This window comes from Beta vulgaris, chromosome 6 (assembly GCF_026745355.1).
Source record: "Beta vulgaris subsp. vulgaris cultivar EL10 chromosome 6, EL10.2, whole genome shotgun sequence".
Lineage (NCBI taxonomy): Eukaryota > Viridiplantae > Streptophyta > Magnoliopsida > Caryophyllales > Amaranthaceae > Beta > Beta vulgaris.
In genome coordinates this window covers 4,459,146-4,478,048 of record NC_079207.1, presented here as the reverse complement: position 1 = coordinate 4,478,048, position 18,903 = coordinate 4,459,146, and the positions used below count along the sequence as shown (strand labels likewise).

The 18,903-nt window shown below is 34.7% G+C and overlaps 1 protein-coding gene across 1 annotated transcript; it reads right to left on the bottom strand.

Moving 5' to 3' along the window:
- Positions 1-8,733: 8,733 nt before the first annotated feature.
- Positions 8,734-17,616, bottom strand: LOC104895127 (kinesin-like protein KIN-7C). Its single transcript, XM_010681548.4, is given in 16 exon segments — positions 8,734-9,166; positions 9,168-9,453; positions 9,975-10,294; positions 10,514-11,761; positions 11,847-11,948; positions 13,410-13,743; positions 14,379-14,503; positions 14,605-14,670; positions 14,818-14,885; positions 14,971-15,052; positions 15,175-15,288; positions 15,376-15,476; positions 15,561-15,650; positions 16,112-16,567; positions 16,928-17,134; positions 17,455-17,616. Coding segments are annotated over 14 exon segments (3,198 nt in total). The 5' UTR covers positions 16,302-16,567; positions 16,928-17,134; positions 17,455-17,616; the 3' UTR covers positions 8,734-9,094.
- Between the last annotated feature and the right edge of the window lie 1,287 nt (positions 17,617-18,903).

Here is an 18,903-nt window from a genome sequence, read left to right as displayed (position 1 = left end):
CAAGAGCTGAACTGAACTGATATGAACTGATCTGAACTGATCTGAATTGAACTGAATTGAAATGAACTGAACTGAAAATAAGCTGGAGAGAACAGGCCCCGAATTGAAAATAAATTGAGGAGAATAAGTCCGTAAGAGACCAACATGAAGAATTTCTTCCTACCTTAAAAAAAACCTACAAGATAAAAATTGAAAGGAGTGCGACCTTAGCGTAAGCAGAAAAAGGAGATCCCTAAAGGGTCCACATAGGATCTCAACTTCTTTCTTCAAGCTGATATCGACGTCTCTCCAAACTGACACTTTTAGCTCTTAATTGCAATTAATGAGCTACAATCTCAAACATTGTAACATTTTGATTGTGTCTTTCTATTTTATTTTTCTGCTTTTATGGGTATTTTATGGTTAATATATTGGCAATATTGGGGTTAGGTGAAGGGTAAATTAATTAAACAACCCCTCTTTTTGACGTTTTCTAAATCAATGAGTTTTAATATAAACTCTTCAAGTACACTCCTTCCACTGGGTAATCTTCTCAAACATCTGTTCTTTTTTAGTGTTCAACAAGGTGTGAATCACAAGCTTCTTTAATTGGGATCTAGCGATCATTGTATCTCCTATATTGCCATATTGGTAGTAATTGTATCCACTAAAATATTGCATCTTGTTGACTTTTGATATTATATTACTAGCCTTTATATGCACGCGATGCGTGCGTTAATTTCAAAATTTGTTATTCTATTAGATACTCCATTCGTACTTTATTTATGATTAAACTTAAATGTGAAAAATTCAACAGTTAGATGAATTTAGATATATTAATTCGCTAATGTAAAAAAATAAAAAGGTTGTGAGTGATTGTTAACATTAATTTTTTGTGAATGAATATTGAACAGAAAGAACAAAAATAATGAGTTGGTTTAACTGAATTAAAGAGTATCAAAGGTAGTGAATGTTCAGACTTTTCATGTGCACGTTATGTATGCCATATTTTTTTAATAAGGTATAAATATTTTGTCCATTTAATTTTTGATTGAAGTATTTGATGCATATACCATTTTAAACTTGTTTTAAATGGCAAGTTGGAATGAAATTTTTTAAATGATTTGCTTTTGTAATTTTGTTCATTCCATTAATTAGATCATTAAGGGTATTTTAGTCACTTCAAAAGAGGACACCACACCTCCTCCCTTAGCTTATGTAATAGAGATTATTTTCCTTTTTTTTGTTGTAAATGAGCGACGAAGCGTAGACTGCGCATGATGTAGACGGAATTCGATCGTAGGTCTTGAATAGAGTTTGTCTAGGCAACCAACCGTTTGAGTCTTTTAGGAGACTCAAACAGGGGCAATTTGGTCATTTTAAGCTTTGGAAATTTCACTCGCGTGTTGTTTGGTACCAATGCTAGGTTAGATTGGTACATTGTCCGAAAATTTTGATACCAAAGTAAGGTTGCTTGGTACCAATCCTGATAACAATGTGATACCAATACCAGGTTATAATGGTACCAATGTGAGTGTTTGAGTCTTTTTTGGACTCAAACAGTTGGTTACCAAGGCTTTCTCGTCTTGAATACTACATCTACGAGAAAATTATTATCAAGCTAGATAGCATCCGTTGAACAGTTTCAAAGTCACATCTTTTTGTATGGTAATTGTGTCTTGTGTTAGACGGTAAGACAATTATATCATGTGAAACATAAAATAATACAAAATTATTAAAAAAGATGGTTTAATTTTAATATAAAAGTAATCTAGTAATTAAATGGATTAAACTAGTCACTAAAATAAATTAACCTAGTCACTATTGGACTTTAATATTGAGCTTACCATTGCCTAATTTTAATTTAAAAATAGGCAGTCTCTTACAAGACAATATAAGCATTAGCAACTAATGTTGCTTAATTCATCGCTAATAAATCTATGAAAAAAATTACCAAAAAAAGCATCAAAAGCTATATTACAATATGTGAAAAATAATTACCCTCAGCTTGTAGTGATTAACAAGAGGTCTCTCAAACAAATAACCTCCAAATTAAAGTAACCCAAAATACATAAATGAACTACCTTCCCTCTAGCAATAGATGATAATAGTCTTACATGCACGCAATGCGTGATAACGTGTGATAACAAATAAAATGGAAATAAAATTAATTGAGTAGAAAAACTGTTTTTATATTTTGTTTCTCAAAAAACTGATGTTCAGTTTAAATGTCTTACTTTCTCCCTTTTTTTCATTCAAATGAAACAGTTAGTTATCCTCTATTTTTTTTTCTTTTATTCCTTTTTCTATTTTTTGGTGTCCCCTATATCTTGCTTTATATAAAGAGATGTACGGCGCTAAATATACCGATAACCTCCCACAGTTTATGCCTTTGCTTTGGTTGATATAAAAAAATGTTACCATCTGGGCTTATTGTGATTGTTGTTGTGCCATATTAATTTAGTAGATTTCTTGAATATGTGTCGGGCATGTAATGTGAGATTGATATATCTACTTATCGGCTAAGTAATCCATTCGAAATAGATAATAAAAATTATAAATTTTGCTGAATTGGACTCCACTAATTATTAATAACTTTCTTTAGTGAGTTTGGGTGGGTTATTCATTGAATAGACCGTGTGCTTTAGGGCCTGTTCTCTTCGGCATAAAACAGCTGAACTGAACTGAACCGAATTGAACTAAACTGAATTGAACTGAACTGAACCGAATTGAACTAAACTGAATTGAACTGAACTGAACTGAACTGAATTGAATTGAACTGAAAATAAGCTGGGGAGAACATACTCTTAATTCATAGAAAAATGAGAGTATACCCCCTTAATTAGGGTGTCTATTCCTACTTTATTATGGTTAAAGACTAAAGTATTCTTGCTTGATTTCTTTCAAAGTAAATCAATATAGACTATTACAGGTGTAGGTATAGAACTATAGATAACTAGATCTTTTAGGTTTGTATGCTTACTAGTCTACCTATACAGATATATTAAAAATTGTTTTCGATTAAGTCTACAGTATCACGTGTCACCATCCATTTAGTTGTTTCACCCCATTGATCAATATACATGAAAAAAAATTACAAACATGCTTCATATAAAATTCGACCACAAGATCTCAAGTTAGTACAAATAAAGTTCTGACAAATGAACTATATATTCAAAATTAGATATTACTCTTTTGACATGAAAACATTAATAATATCTCGGACAACATCCGGACATAATAACTAGTTATATATGCGAAAACCATTATCTCATGTATGAGTATTACAACTCAACTTTTTGTTTGCATGTAAATTCGCTGCTTTTCATAAACTATTAAACTACAATGTTATAAGATCGATTATAAGATGGGATCCTTAGCAACTAATCTCATGCTAAAATTATTAGAAATTATTATTAACTAAGTTCGATAGGACATCACTAGCTTTAGTTCATCTTAATTAGGTCACTTTAATTTGATTTGATTGAATAATGATAAGATAGGAAAAAGAAATTGATAGATAATAACCAAATTTAATTTGAGATCGTGATTAGTTCTCCACACTGGCAATATATTTATAGGCACATAATCCATAAACTGAGATATTACTCTTATAAAATGTCCCATATGTTTTTACACTCTAGCTTCACACCAAACTCTTCATTGATCATATATTTCTAGTAATGTATAACAACCAACTTATGTTAGCATACTGCATACAAAGATGTTGATTTTGCTTGATCAAAATATTTTTCCAAAATATTAATTTTTGATAAGTTTTTTGCTAATGAATAATTAGAGATATGTATAATCAAAGTTATGTATTAGTAAGTATGTACGTACAAGTTGAAATGGAGAGTGTTTAAAATCGGATGGAGTATATACTTCTAGTGGTAGCTAGACTTTAAGTCCCTTTCCAATTTCAATATGAAATTTTGCGTAAATTTATGAACATGGACCTATATATGTATATATGATATATGCCTACTTCTAGACATGACTTGATATATGCTAAATGTCTCCTATAACACTATATAATTATGGACTCATGGTCGAGCAGTAAATGTTCGGTGGGCATTACTAATAATTTTGATAGCTCCACTAATTTATGATGGTCCAACAAAGAAAATTTCACACTCCATGCATCCATCGTATGAGTTCGGATTCTCTAGAGTTTTAGTGAAACTTTATAAGATAGAGTTGTATTTGAGCCATATATTTTAAAATCAAGAGCTTATATTGATGGAAGGAAAAAATTTAGAGATGAATTTTGATGAGATAAAATGGGGGATATTGTAAAGAGAATATATGAGCTATTGTTTTTTTATTAAATGGTTGATATTGCTCAAACACTAATCTAGAGGATTCAAACACCCATCGTATTAGCGGTTAAATTAATGTCCAATATGTATTGTTTATCTAGAATTAATATATTATCACATTGGTGGTATAATTTGAATTAGTACCATGATCAAGAAATAAAATCCGAACATTGTGCAATATGATTAAGCTATAATGCATGGCTCGTACAAGAAGAACACATATATATTTTAATTTGTGGTCTCTGATAATGAAAACTTAAGTAATTAAATTGATACCATTATTCCAAATAATACTATATGGTTAAATATACAGTTGTATTATAAAAAACTAATAATTAGAGGTGGAAAAAAAGCTCATTCTAGGAAATTTTATGCAATGATATGAGTTCTTTTCCATTGTTTTGTGGTTTTTGGTGGGGTGGTCGGGTGGGAATGTTGTTATGATGTTGGGGGGGCTAAGAAGAAGCTTCAGCTGCACCATAAGGATATCATTAATGTTGTATAATTCAGTGTATTGGTCCCTCCCATCCCCCGTGTTCAATTACACTCACCAAAATTAAAGTTCAACAATAACAATGCCTAGGAATGGACTGTTTATGCATCTCCAGTTTGATTACATACTTACATGCTCCACAAAATACTTTCGCTGTTTTTTTAGTTGCAACAAATGACCTTATGGTGAATGTACTAAAATAATTAAATGTTGCAACTAAAATATATAACAGAGGTAATATATGGCTGACTACCTCTTTTGACCTACTTTTTGCGGGCTTTTTCGTTGTAACGAAAAGATTTTGCATATATATTGCTAATACATGACTTCGAGCATTAAAATTATGTACAAGTAAAATTTATAAAAAGATGAATTTTAAAAAATTATATTCTGACATTAATCTAACAAAATGTAACATGATTGTGTTTTTTCCTTAGGTATATTTATTGCAAGTTGTTCAATTTTTTTTTAGTGAATAGTGTTATAAATCAATATGGTACAACTAAAATTTTCGGAAGAATTATATATATGCAATTTAGTTATAATACAACCAATGCAGGTAATTTAGTGTGATTGTAGGAGTTTTACATTATAACTATACTTGTATAAGTTCTAGTTCTTTGAAATAAAGATTCTCTTGTCCCTTTTATTCGTTCTTAGAACCTTTTTTTTCACCTTATTTTTCTTGAACTTTATGAACTATTTTGTTAACTTATCCTTTTTTTACATTTTCTAAACTTTCCTTATTAACTTTCCTTATTTTAATGAATTTCCTTACTTTTCTGTAAATTTCTTATTTTTTCAGAAAATAAACACAGATAAGACGAGGACAACAAAGCGCTTAAAAGCCTAGTCTATAAAATTGGAATAATTTTGACTTAATAATAAAAGATTAGGTCTAACAGGATTTTTCTTCTTGAATAAAAAATTATTACTTTATAGCAATATGACATATATACATATGAAGGTTTAAAGATCTCGGGTTTGTCAAATGTCATTGTTGTACTACATGGACAATTTTACGATTGGCAATGGATATTCACTAATTTATTTGGTAAATATTTTTAAATTGTACTAAAAAACTGAGATCAAATATGATCATGTGTATGTTCAATTTTGATCATAACGTTGGTCTAGTACAACTTTTATCATATATCCAAATGTACTATGAAAATGATACAAACCAAAGTTAGTTTCTTGCTTATGGTTCATTTGGAGGACTCCAAACTAAGCAAATATAGTAGAATAGGGATATTTCTAAGATGAGCAAATCAAATGAACAAAATATATTTTTGGCGTACCATGTACATGTTATACCTGGTTGAGTCCTGATCTAGTGAGAGCTAGCGATTTTACAAGTGCTTTAGAGTTGTTAAGGAAATTTATTTGAACATCGCGGCAGTGGCCACCACCCTCCCCCAATGCTTCTCCTTCACCTCGTTCACTCCCTTTTCTATTTTCTCTTTCTTTTAATTTTCATAAATCCTCTTTAAATCAATTTTTCCCAATTAATTTTCTCTAGGTTTGGTCCAAGATTGTTTCCCTTCTCCAGGCTGTTTTGCTGTGCTGTGGTTTTGTTGCTTGACAGATTGCGGGTTTTGTTTTTTTGGTGGGCTTCCAAGAAAGGCGGTCAAGTGAAGTTTGAAGATGAGAATCCAAATCAAAGGTAAATCTTTTCAATTGGAGTTGAGTAATGGTTTCTTAAAAATTGATGAGTTCTATAACAATCGAAAATGGTGGATAAATTTTCCGATTAAGTTGATGGAATGGGTTTCCAATGTCCTTAATGGTTGCTCAAAGTTGATTGAATGGGTTTCCAATGTCCTTAATGGTTGCTCAAAGTTGATTGAATTTTAACATTCTAGACGATTTGGCTGCCTTTGGTGGAAAATTCAATCTGGTTGTAATCGCTGGGGTGATTTTTGAAGTTGAGTGTGAAGATTAAGGGTATATGGTATTCAGTTCTTGTCCCTGCATTAGGTAGTGTTAATATTTGGAGGAATTTTGTCCATGTTTTTCTTCATGTTTCTCAAGAGGGTTCGAGTCTAGTTTCTGCTATTGTTAGTGAATGCAGGGATGTCGGTTCAGATTCTTGTGCGTTTCTTCAACAAGAAAGTTCCCCCCTCTCTCACGATAATGAGCTCAAGTTAGAAGTCGATGCTTTGCTAAACTGGGAAAATTTGCAGTTTGACTCTAGTCATCCTAAGCTAGAGCGCATGATTCATCATGTTAAGGAATCAAATAGCACTTGTGATGCAATGTACTTGTTGAACAATGAACCTTTCAAAAACAATAGTGTCAACAAGGAAAAAACATCCGCAAATCTAGAGAAATTATCAGAAAGTGCTAGTTTATGTGGCAATGGAAGTGAGCGTTCTTTTGCAAATGAGGTGTGTATCAAGGGAAGTTTAGTCTATGTTGATGGAGATGAGGTCTCTACTTGTGGTAAAGGAAATGGTAGAAATGTAGTTTCAATTAGTGATCTTAGTGTTGATTCATTATTGTCGCCTGATTCTAATATGAGCAATGTTGTGCCAATTCCTACTTTACAAAGGCTATTTAAAAAAAATCAATGTCAATTGCTTAATCATCTTGGGTTCCATCGCAATATGGAGAAGAATAATCAATCTCAAGTTCTTCAGAATTTAGGGTTTCGCCAGAAAACGGTGAAGAAAAAGGGATTTCAAGTTGCAAGGAAATGGTGTAGTGAGGAGTATCCCAATGGCTAAATGGTTTCATTACTTCAATGTTTAAGGAGTTCATGAGTTTCTTTTTTTGCTTTGTTTTGATCTTGTTGCCTTTGTTTGGTTTTTTCAGTTGGTAAGTTTGGGTGTTGTTTCTAGGTTCCTCAATTTGGAAGTTGTTGATGCTCTAGCTTGCTCTAGTGGTTAATGTTTAGGGTTTCTTGTTGTTTTGGAGTAGTTGTTTTGGTGCTTATGGTGTTTGTCTCATTGCTCAAGGTGTTGTAGTTTGGTATTTCAATGTATGCCTTGAACTCTTTTATGAATTTTAATGAAATGAGTTAAATTAATCAAAAAAAAAAAAAAACAAGGAAACGATTCAAGGGCTTTAAAGTAGTGCAGTAGAGACTTATGCAGCAAGCCAATATAGCATAGACATCTAAAAGTAGTGCCTTCTTTGCTATGAGAGGCTTTTCATAGCTCCTCTTGGCATATTTGTCCCAAAATGATACATTTCATAATTCCTTCGCAAACGTGGGGGTTCAACTTTCAACTTGTTACCCTTTTTCATGGTTAGTTTTGTTAAAAAGGTTTCATTTCATGGTTATTAATTATGTTAATAGATAAAGAATCATGGTAAGTTAGGTAAGTAAATGATTTACATAATACAAGTATATATACTTGATTCATTATAACAATTCCTAGCTAATGAGAGTAAATGATGAAAAGTGTTACTCTGAAATTGTTGGTAACTTTCTAAAGCTGACATTGGGAATTACAATTGACATTTGTGAACCAGAAGCATGATAGGTGATGTATAATAAGTGCAATCATATAAACAAAAAGAGGAATTCACACCTGAAAAACGGGCATTTATTAGATTTCTTTTTTATAACAACCTAATGACAATGTTTTTAATCTTAAGCATTATTGGAACATACCTTTTTTTTCACCAGATGGCTCAATCTCATAAACCCTTGAAATATTGATGTTCAAGTAAAGTAGTATTTCAGCTTTCTTTTGACCATTTTTTGGGTTGTTACCGACATAATCGTGTTATTGAACCATATTCGTGTCATGGTGATATTGATTCAGCAACTCAATTTGCATCTTCTTGTCTTAGCTAGTTCACTAATTAATCCAACCTTGTTTCCTAATTAGGGTTGGATTGTAATTAGGATTTCAATCAGAGGGGTAGATGAGGGTGTGCAAAGAGCCCTACAGCACAGGGCCTCAAAATTATAAGGGCCTCAAAATATAATTATTACAATAATTTTAGTTCATATTAAAGCAAATCACCATTATTTTTCACTCTTAATCAGAAAAATTTAACGATTTATCATTAATATTTGAACTTTCACCTTTAACTTTCGAACTATTTCGTCTTTAATTTATTGATATTGGGGCCCAATTTTCATTTTAGAACTGGGGCCTCAAAGTTTCCAAGACGGCCCTGATTTCAATAGTTCTCGTATCTCATCTTTGGAGTGTATATCTATTGAAGCATATCCTGATATTCATCGAGATCTGAATACTAGAACCTCCGGGAAAATTTTACAAAAGTTTATCATTATCTAAACACCAATATATATGAGGTGCTAATCACGATTTACAATTAGCTACAACAATAGCTCAGTGTTAGACTTCGAAGAAGTGTTGTTACATGAGACGGCTAGGATGTTGCTTCCACCTAAATGATTTCCTCCGTCCTTGGGTTGTCGTCATGTTGAGTCCAAAAACCTCCTTAGGAACTTGGGGCTCGCTGAACCGAACTAGTTTAGCAACAATGTTGGCACTATCCATGATGCGATCCATATCTATGGTGTCGACCCAAATGCGATGAACAAGTTGTGAACTCCGTTTTTTGCTATCCAAATTGATACCCCATCTCACATACAGATTCGACCTCTCTTGGCTTGAGTATCTTCGCTTCATTAGCTTGCTCAACATTTCCCTCTCATTGTGGAGAGACCGTTTACTGCTTCAAGAACAACTATGTTAGGTTCACTCCAAAGTTTCCTATTGAATCCTTCACCCCCTCCCCACCCCCAAAAACCAATACATTTAATGCACAACACTTGCTGGATTTTTAATGTAAGAAAAACTCAGCTGAATATGAGATAGGAAAGGTTTGGACCCTACACAGATTAGGGCAAAACTGCCCCCACTAAATTCAACCGACAAACTTTAGCTAGCTAAAATTTAACTAAATAAACTTATCTAACTCTAATACTAAACATCCCAAAATGACACTTATTATTGGGTGTTCCCATAATACCCTGAAAAGTGTCACTGATATTGGAGGAAATCCCGCCTCTTATTTTAAGATCACAACCACAGACAAAAAAAAAGCTATTTAAGTGGTAAAACATCTAGTTCGCCATATGATGTCTGGTACTATAGCAGATCTGGACCAAATATCATACCACTATGAACTTAAAGTGTGTACCTCAGACATGGACTTCCACAGCACGAAGCACTGAATCTTAAGTTTCATACCTTGAACCAGGTGTCAGTTGGCGACCATCTAAGACAATTGAACTGCCCCAAGAAAATGCATCCTTTATGTACGAAAGTCTTCTGCGTTCTACTTCCATGTAAATTGTGTCTGCCTGGTCATCCTTGATGAAGAGAAGGTAAAAGTAGGTTCTGTGTACCAATGAAGTGTTGCAGGCATCCCAGAGCTCAATTATCTCCCTCTGTAGTCTCTTAACATCTGCAGTACAAGGGAAACCATCATCCAAATCATGTTGAGGATTCAAGCCAACGTCTTTCATGTTCTTCATAGAATTATAGGCCTTCCTATGTGTATCCTCCACCTGAAACCAAAAAGATCAATTATAGTGAGATTGCTGAAGAAATTTTGGATCACTATCCCAGAATATGGCACATTATAACTCCAGAAGTTAGAAGATCATTACTGAAGTTGTGATTAAGCACAGGAATACAAGATAGACAATGTTGAGAGAATTCAATAATAAGCAAGGATATCATTAAAAAACTACTCAAATATTGGACCTGAATATCTAAAATATCACCTGAAAATTTCGAAGTTGAAGTTGATCCATGGACTTAGCCTTGATGATATCCTTTTTAACCGAAAGAAAAGTAAAGGGCACAGTGTTATTCACGTGGTTAAAAACCTTAGCTGCACCATGAGCTTCGTCAAGCCCCACATCTCCAGTAGAAATCAGTGGAACCCCATTGTCAGAATCATTCTTTAGTACAGAGACCCCCTCGTGAAAATCCTGGAGTCTGATATCATGCTCTCCACCTTCATTCTCACATTTTATCTCATACTTCACCTCTTCTGGGAATGATGGAGATGCAGTACTTGCATTAATTGATTGAGAACTATTCTCTAGACAATTCAACTTCTGAATTTCGGGGATATCATCTAGTAGGTGCCTGTTAAGTGGCTCTTCTTGATCCTCACAAGAAGACAAGTTCATATTACCCGATTCACTGTCTTGTTTTGGTTCTTCATATGTGCACCTATCATTACCGCAACCCATTAGAAATAATGATTTTCTTTCCTCTTCAGCTGGCAATAAATAAGCTTGTAAATTTTCAGATTCTATGCATCGAACTTCCTTGCAGTAATCTTCCAAGTTTTCATCAGTTAGTTCTTTAGCTGCTTCAGGAGTTCGTTGTGGATCAATGTCATCACAGTTGGATGTTGTCTCTGTAATTCCCTCAGAAACATGGCACTGATCAACTTCATCGCAGTTGACTGTTTGCTCTCCAGATTCATCAGAAACTTGGTATGGATCATGTTCGACAAAGCAAGGAGATTGAGATCCATACTCATCAGAACCCTGCTGGAGATGGATTTCAAAGGTATCAGAGATTTCCTCTCCAATTTCCTCTGACATGTGACGCAGATCATTTTCAAAGGAGTTCGGAGTTTGTCCCCCTGTTTCCTCGAATACTATGCAATGACCAGCTTCTGAGAGGTCAGTTTTTTGTTCTTTACATCCTTTAGGTACTCGAGGAATGTCATTTTCTGTAACAGGAGTCTGTATGTGCATGGGTGGGGAGGCATCACTTGGTGTCTCAAGGAACATTTGGCGAAGCGGGCTACTCGGAGGAGGATTTTCTTCGAAGTCGGAATTTGAGTAGTTTTCGTCATAGCTAAGTCTGCTGTGTCTATCAGGAGACAAAAGGGTTTCAGATGTCGGAGATTGAGCACTGAAGGAATGGTGATCAACCACAGTGGTTGTATCTGAACAGGAACTTTCTGAGGCCTGTCGAACATGCAAACTAGGGTATGAAGAATCTTCCTCCTGCATGTATTAAAAAAAAAAGCATGAGCGAAAATAGAGCTTATATTGTTTGATGATATCTTCTGAGCATATGAACTTCAAATACCCATACAACTTGTCTTTGTTCTTCAGCGCCCTGTTGCAAGTTGTGAATTTGGGATAGAGCAAGATCCAGCTGCAGCGTCAGCTCATTTACCCTTCTCTCCAGCTATATTGAGGAAAGAAATGAAGAATTAGTCACCGAGAATTGGACAACAGCACTACTGCTGCTTCTTCAGCTGTGAATGTTCACAGGATGATTATAATGTTGTAAAACTTAAAGAGTACAGGTCAATGAGAGAACATGGACAATCTTTTGGACATGTTGAAGTATAAATGTCCAAGTCCCTGCTACAAGAGTCCAAAGACTCAGATACGATGAGGTACATCCAGAGATATTCCATGTACCAAAGCACAAGCACAGAATACAGTGCTCAAAACAAAAAATTCCACAGAAAATGCAATAAAATGTATGCTAGAAGATTTAACATATAAAAGGATAAATAAATTAGAGAGAAAAGGCTTAACACCAACTTGATTTTACAAGAAGGCAATACGAAGAGTCTATAGTGTTCTTAAATCTAGCTTGATGGCAATAAGAGCAATCAAAGAGTTCTTGAATTACATCGCAAGAGTTCTGATACAACATTTACACAATTCATCATCCAAAATACTCAACTCTAGTACCTTTTTTGTTGATAGAGGCTTTATTTTATATACTTAGTAATACATCAATATTCTCAAACATTAACTTTGAATATTGCAAAAGGCATGAAATAGAAGGGACACAGTAGGACACATACTTAAGTAAGCATTACAAACCCAATAAATTTTGATCCTTTATGTTGTTCGAAGAGAGTATAGAGACTCATCTTTGTGTGACTATCTGCAGAAGCTAGTCTGCCGGGTAGTCCTGTGGCTGACGAGAATCTGATATGGCAAAAAAAATGTCTGCATCTTGTCTGTAGATTTCATTTGGTTTTCCTTCTTTACTTAATTTCCAAATCTAATATATTTCTTATTTCCTAGATAGCTGATTGTATTCAGAAAAACAGTAGAAATACATTCTACTTGAAATAGGATATCTGGTGGTTTGTTCAGAAAAAATTGTTAGGTTCCTTATCCTACTTGGCATAGGGTTTTAGTTGTGTGGATTCTTACATATAGAAGTTTGCAGGCTTATTCTCAGGGCCGCGCATGTAATATCAAAGATGCAAACACCAGTGTGTGACATGTTTGCACAACCACTTGCGTGAGGTGTTCTCGACATTGTTTCATTGCTTGTGATGGTATGTGTTGAGACTTGAGAAATTTGTTCTCTCTTTCTGTGATATAGTACTCTTCTTTGTGACAAGTAATATAGGGGTAGGTTTCGTTTTCCCCTTGTGGGTTTTCCCCCGTTTCAAATTGTGCATCTCCTGTCATTGAATTTCAAATAGTTCTCGATTGTGAGACAATGATCAATTTATGTCTCGGTGTCTAGAGTAGATCTCCCTATAACTAAACATGGTAAAAGTATAAGGTGCACAGCTAACAGATTTCAACAGAATTCATGTCCAACGTCCAAAAACATGACATAAAAGTCTTTAGCTCCTGCAATCCGCATGCTGTATCATCAAAAAGAAATTACCTCATCTATTTTGAAGTCCTTTTCTCTTAACACGTAATTAGGATCAGATCTCATGGAAGGGTTTGCACTCCTCAACTCAATCTCGAGTCTCGCCAATTCCTTTTGCAAGTGCTTGACTAAGGCCTTGTCAGACATGAAAACATTGACACGTGCATTAGTAGTAACTTCCTTGGCACAACTTGCAAAAAGGAGTGTGTTCCTTGATTGTTCGACATAACTTCGTGCAGGACTCAGCGTACAAATAACGGCAGTTTTAGCATTGCCTCCCAGAGAGGATTGCAGTATGCGTGTGAGCTTAGAATCTCGGTAAGGAATATGACCAGTTTGTCCCTTGCTGTATGTGAAGGACAGATCAGTAGCAGATTTGTGATCATACATCAACTAAAGCTTACATTCTCTTAGTAATACAAGAAAAAACCATGAAGGAAAGCACAGCCAGAGAGTAGGATTGGCAATTGTTATGCACCATAAGAAGACACAGAGTGAACTAATTAAGTTACTGACAAAACTATGAGGGGCCAAAGAAACATAGCAGTTCTTGTAGCAGATGAAATGGAGTACAACTTTACATCAAGTACTATCAATAATCCAGCAGTTAACAACTAAAGCATACTCTCGTGGAGTTGTCTGAAGATATTTCAGTAAAATTATATTAGTCTACATATGCCACATAATTCAACTGGATGAGGGATCTGATTGGTTAGTAGCACTAATTTAGCATTTTCATGTCTTGACCCCCTCCCATTATCTTTTCACTTCGATCTAAGTGCAGTTTATAACATTTTTACATTCACTCATTGAATTTATTATGGAGGACAAGTTCGTAAAGACATATGAGGTAGGAGATTAAGAATTGCATGCAAGAGCACAATGCCAGGAACAGACACTGACAGCTGGAATAGCCATCTGGCAACAAAATCAATTTTTTATCATCACAGAAATGGAAGAAAATAAACACTAAAAAGTTACCTCAGTTTGCGAATCACTGTTCCCAATGTCAACAAACTACGATTTATATGTGACCCTTCCTTTAACCTTGATCCAGCCGATAATGTCTGTGATGCACGCTCACTTCCTGCAAGATCAATAAAATTCTGCAGACACGGGAAAGGAAGCAACATTAGAGAGAGGCACTTTCATTGCACAAAAGCTACCTCCCAAACCATATGATTTTGGGCCAAGTTATATATCTTACCAAAGTAGCTGCAAGGGTGCTACAATTATTCTTGCCTATGAACTCACGTGCAGTACTCTCAATTGTCTGCAAAATCCAAATGATTGGTTAAATGAAACTATATCTACAGGTAGAATTCCCTGTTGGTTCCTTAACGTTCTCTTTGAATAGTTTAGAAGCCAATGGGTCAATCATTAAGTTACTTTTCAGCACATATTCTGGTCAGAAACATACCAATCTAAGAATTTGGTGAGATCGTGAGCTTGCTTCATTAAGAAGAGTCTCTCCTATCTGCCTTTGTGCTGCAAAAAAATGAAAGAAGGTGCTTAGAATGTCTCAAAGATTCACTGAGAAGAAGACAAATTTTACAAGATCAGCTGATCTTACCTTCACAGACAGCTAGAAGTTCCTTGAAATGGGTCCAATCACGAAGAGTCTCCTCCATAAGTTTCTCAACTACAGTACCCCTCTGTTAAGAAGAATGTGAAATATTTCAGATGTCTCAACTCTCATCTGATAAAATAAATTCTCCTCAAAATTCTTTTTACAGCGAGATCAAACAAATTCTATTCTCAGAAGAAGGTAAATCACCTCTGGGTCATCTAAAAGTCGAAGGGGACTGTTATCTGATGTCAGGAGGTCCCTTACTGACTCATTGTAGATCTCCATGGCAGAGAACTTGAGGTGAAAATTCCTTTCTTTGTGCTGCAAGTACACAAGTCACAAGCATCTATAAGTGAAGCTGAGTTGAAGGTGGGTAAACCATGAACTATAGACCACTGTTTTATTCACCTTCTGTATGTAGTCAAATATGTCCTCCATAGTATACTCTGTTATTCCAGACATGGTAAATGTTTTCCCACTGCTTGTTTGCCCATATGCAAAAACACTGGCTGCAAAAAGAGGTTCTCAAACATGAGCAACATCAAGGTTTACAAGAAAAGAAGAAGATGAAGTAATAAGATGGGTGTGCTCACAGTTGATGCCACTAACGACAGAAAGAACTACCGCTTTGGCTCCGTCCTCATACACCTGCCTTGTGGAGCAATCACTCCTAAACACCCTGTCTAAATCAAAAGCAACACCCAGATGATACATACAGAAGAAGGAAGATCAGCAGGGCATCCGTAGACCATAAATCTAGATCTCAACTATTTTTTAAGAATGGTCAAACAAAAATTCACATATGTAAAAGCTTCACCGTCAGACAGCTCGCTAATGGACATACTGAAAACAGTCTTTAACTTCAATAACCTAACTTCTAATTTGAAACTCTTATGATGTACAAACTCTTCATTGTTCTTCTGTTGGAACATTTTAAAAAAAAAAAATAGTAACACTAAACAGTAAACAAGCATGTTTATGGATGTTATAACAAGAAGTGCCCACATTCTTGAAGACCAATATCTTTGCTAATACAGCTTTTGTATATGGATATGACACGATATTGTGCAAAATATCACCTACAAATCACACCATTTGATTAATAAATTTCCTTTTAAGAAAAAAAAAACACCCATTTTCTTACCAAATGTAAAAGAATTTGATGAGTTATTTTTGTATATGATAGTGGTGTCATCAACGCATTCCCAATCAATTGCCTCCTTCCTTGATGCTTCCTTCTCATTCAATGGCCGCAAACGAACCGAGACCAAAATCCTCTCATCCTCCCGATTACTCGACCCCTGCATTGCTTCCTCCCCATCAACACTACCCATCTTCAACTTCCTTCACTATTCGCCCACAAACAAAAAAAAACCTCCGTAACACAACAAATCTAGAAGATCAAGACAATATGCATGAACTTAAGTCCAAAGTGATCCCTCAATTATCACCTCCCACAACTCCACAAGGCACAACTACTTTACTTCTCCTTTCTTCCACATCCCCACATTAAAAAAAATAATAGCATATGGTTCTGAGATTAATTGTTGTCTACAAGAGCAACACATGGGCCAGCATTCCTTTTTAACACCCCCATCATCTGTTAGACAAAATACAAAAGTTAATCATAATTAAAACCAATAATTTAACAAAGATTTCTAACTCTATTAATAATTAATATAATTATGTCCCATGATTCTACAAACATACAACCCTTCTATATAATAATCCAAGAACGGCGCGTCGTTATCATAACTTTGGAATTTACTTAATATCATATATAATATCTCTAATTATACAGACTGTTTAAAACACATTATCATCTTATTTAAAAAAAATCACGAAACTATAACACATTATATTACATGTTCAATTACTAAAATAAAAAGACAAACAAATCAAACAAATAAAACAAAAGAAATTAAGAAGAAGATGGAAATATTCATAGTCAGAATCATACCCTGGGGGCCGTAGAATTTTGGCAAGTTATGGAAGAATGCAGCAGAAGATTTTCCTGACAGTCTGTAAAAACAGAAAAAACACAAACACCAAAATTTTCCCCAATTTTCTCTCTCCTCCTCCACATCACGACCTTCATACTCGCAATCGAATTCGTAGATTCATCGTCAATGGCGGGGAAAATTTCGCGGCATAAAATTCGGCACACCTGCAATAAGAATTCATCAACCGATTATTTACTTATGAATTAATTTTCACTAATTAATCTCCGAAAATATAGCACTATATAACAATTATACTATACTAATTCGCGGCAAATTATTTAGCAAATTAATTTCTAAAACTCCTTTTTTTTTAGTAGATCTGATCCTAGATCCAAAGCAATTATAGCGTACAATCTACATTATAATACACCGACATTTATTTTTTTACTTAATTGCGGTAAAATCACGCAAATCACTTAAATTCGAAGATCAAACTTAGAAATGCAGTTTAACAATGGCGGATTTGAATATATGATAGTATTACCTGACAATGTAGAGAAGAATGAGGAGAGAGAAAGTGATGAAGATGTGAAGTTGAGTTTGAGTTTGAGTTTGTACTATTTTCTACGTGGTATTACTACAATTATAGACATTGATAGATAGATAAATCAATCACTCAAATTTTCTCTCACTAGTTTATGATGGTAGGGTAATAGGTGTACATGCTGTCTTTTATGGTGGTTAGTCAAAGTAGTAGACTTGTAGTAGTGTACTGTTTAATGTTGACTATTGTGTTTGTTGGACTAATTAGCCGAATTACTTTGTACAATGGAGATTAATTTAAGGATTGGGGTCTTTGATGGGATGTCTAATTCCTCTAGTGATGTTTTAACTGCCTTTTGTTATTGTCTCCTTAGTTGTAACCTCTAGATAACTGCAGTATATCTTATTCTTGTGGAAGGATTATCATCGCATTAGTAGAAGGTGAAATCGGGTGTATTATAAGGATTGTGTGTACGGATTCAAATGTGGGTTTATAATGTATACGATGCAGTTTTATTAAACTAAGGGCCTGTTCTCCCCAGCTTATTTTCAGTTCAGTTCAGTTCAGATCAATTCAGTTCAGTTCAGTTTAATTCAGTTCAGTTCAATTCAGTTCAGATCAGTTTAGTTCAGTTCAGACCAGTTCAGTTCAGCTCTTGACAATACTTTTACTCTCACATATCACTATTCATTTCAGTTCAGTTCAGTTCAATTCAGTTCAGTTCAGTTCAGATCAGTTCAGATCAGTTCAGTTCAGTTCAATTCAGTTCAGTTCAATTCAGTTCAGCTGTTTTATGCCGAAGAGAACAGGCCCTAACCGTGTATAAAAAGATCATTTTATAATCTGCGATGAACATCAAAAAATATAAGACCTGTTTTTTAAATTTATTACTTTTCTTTTATTCCCACATTTATCTTCAGAGACGGTAAGAATAGTGCCTTGAATGATGGGTTGAAGGTGTTTGGTAGAATGCATGAATAAGGGATGACATAAGGCTAACTTTGAATGCACATATCTCTCAATATATAAATGGTTTTGATGTGATTCAAACTGGAGGTGATAGCGATAGGTCATATGCCCAATTCCGCTGAGAAACGAGAAAGTTATGACTGTTTTACGAATAATTGACGAAATTGTTTCGTCTTGCGCCTCGCCTGGGTAGGTCAAGGGGATCTCGCACGGGCACTTTCAGTCGGGGGAGCAAGCTGTTTTGGAAAAGCAAAATCCCGTCCGGTCGGGCGGTTCGGCCTTTTGTCCGGAAAACGTGTTTTTGACGCGGGAGTATAAATAGGTCATTAACCTAATTGTTTTATACGATGAATTAGACTTAATTCTCTCTGTAATCTGTTTTTCCTCACATAATAAAATATTCTCTCTCTGTCCGTGGACGTAGCCAAATTGGTGAACCACGTAAATCTGCTGTCTGATTTTCATTATTGTTTTGCATTC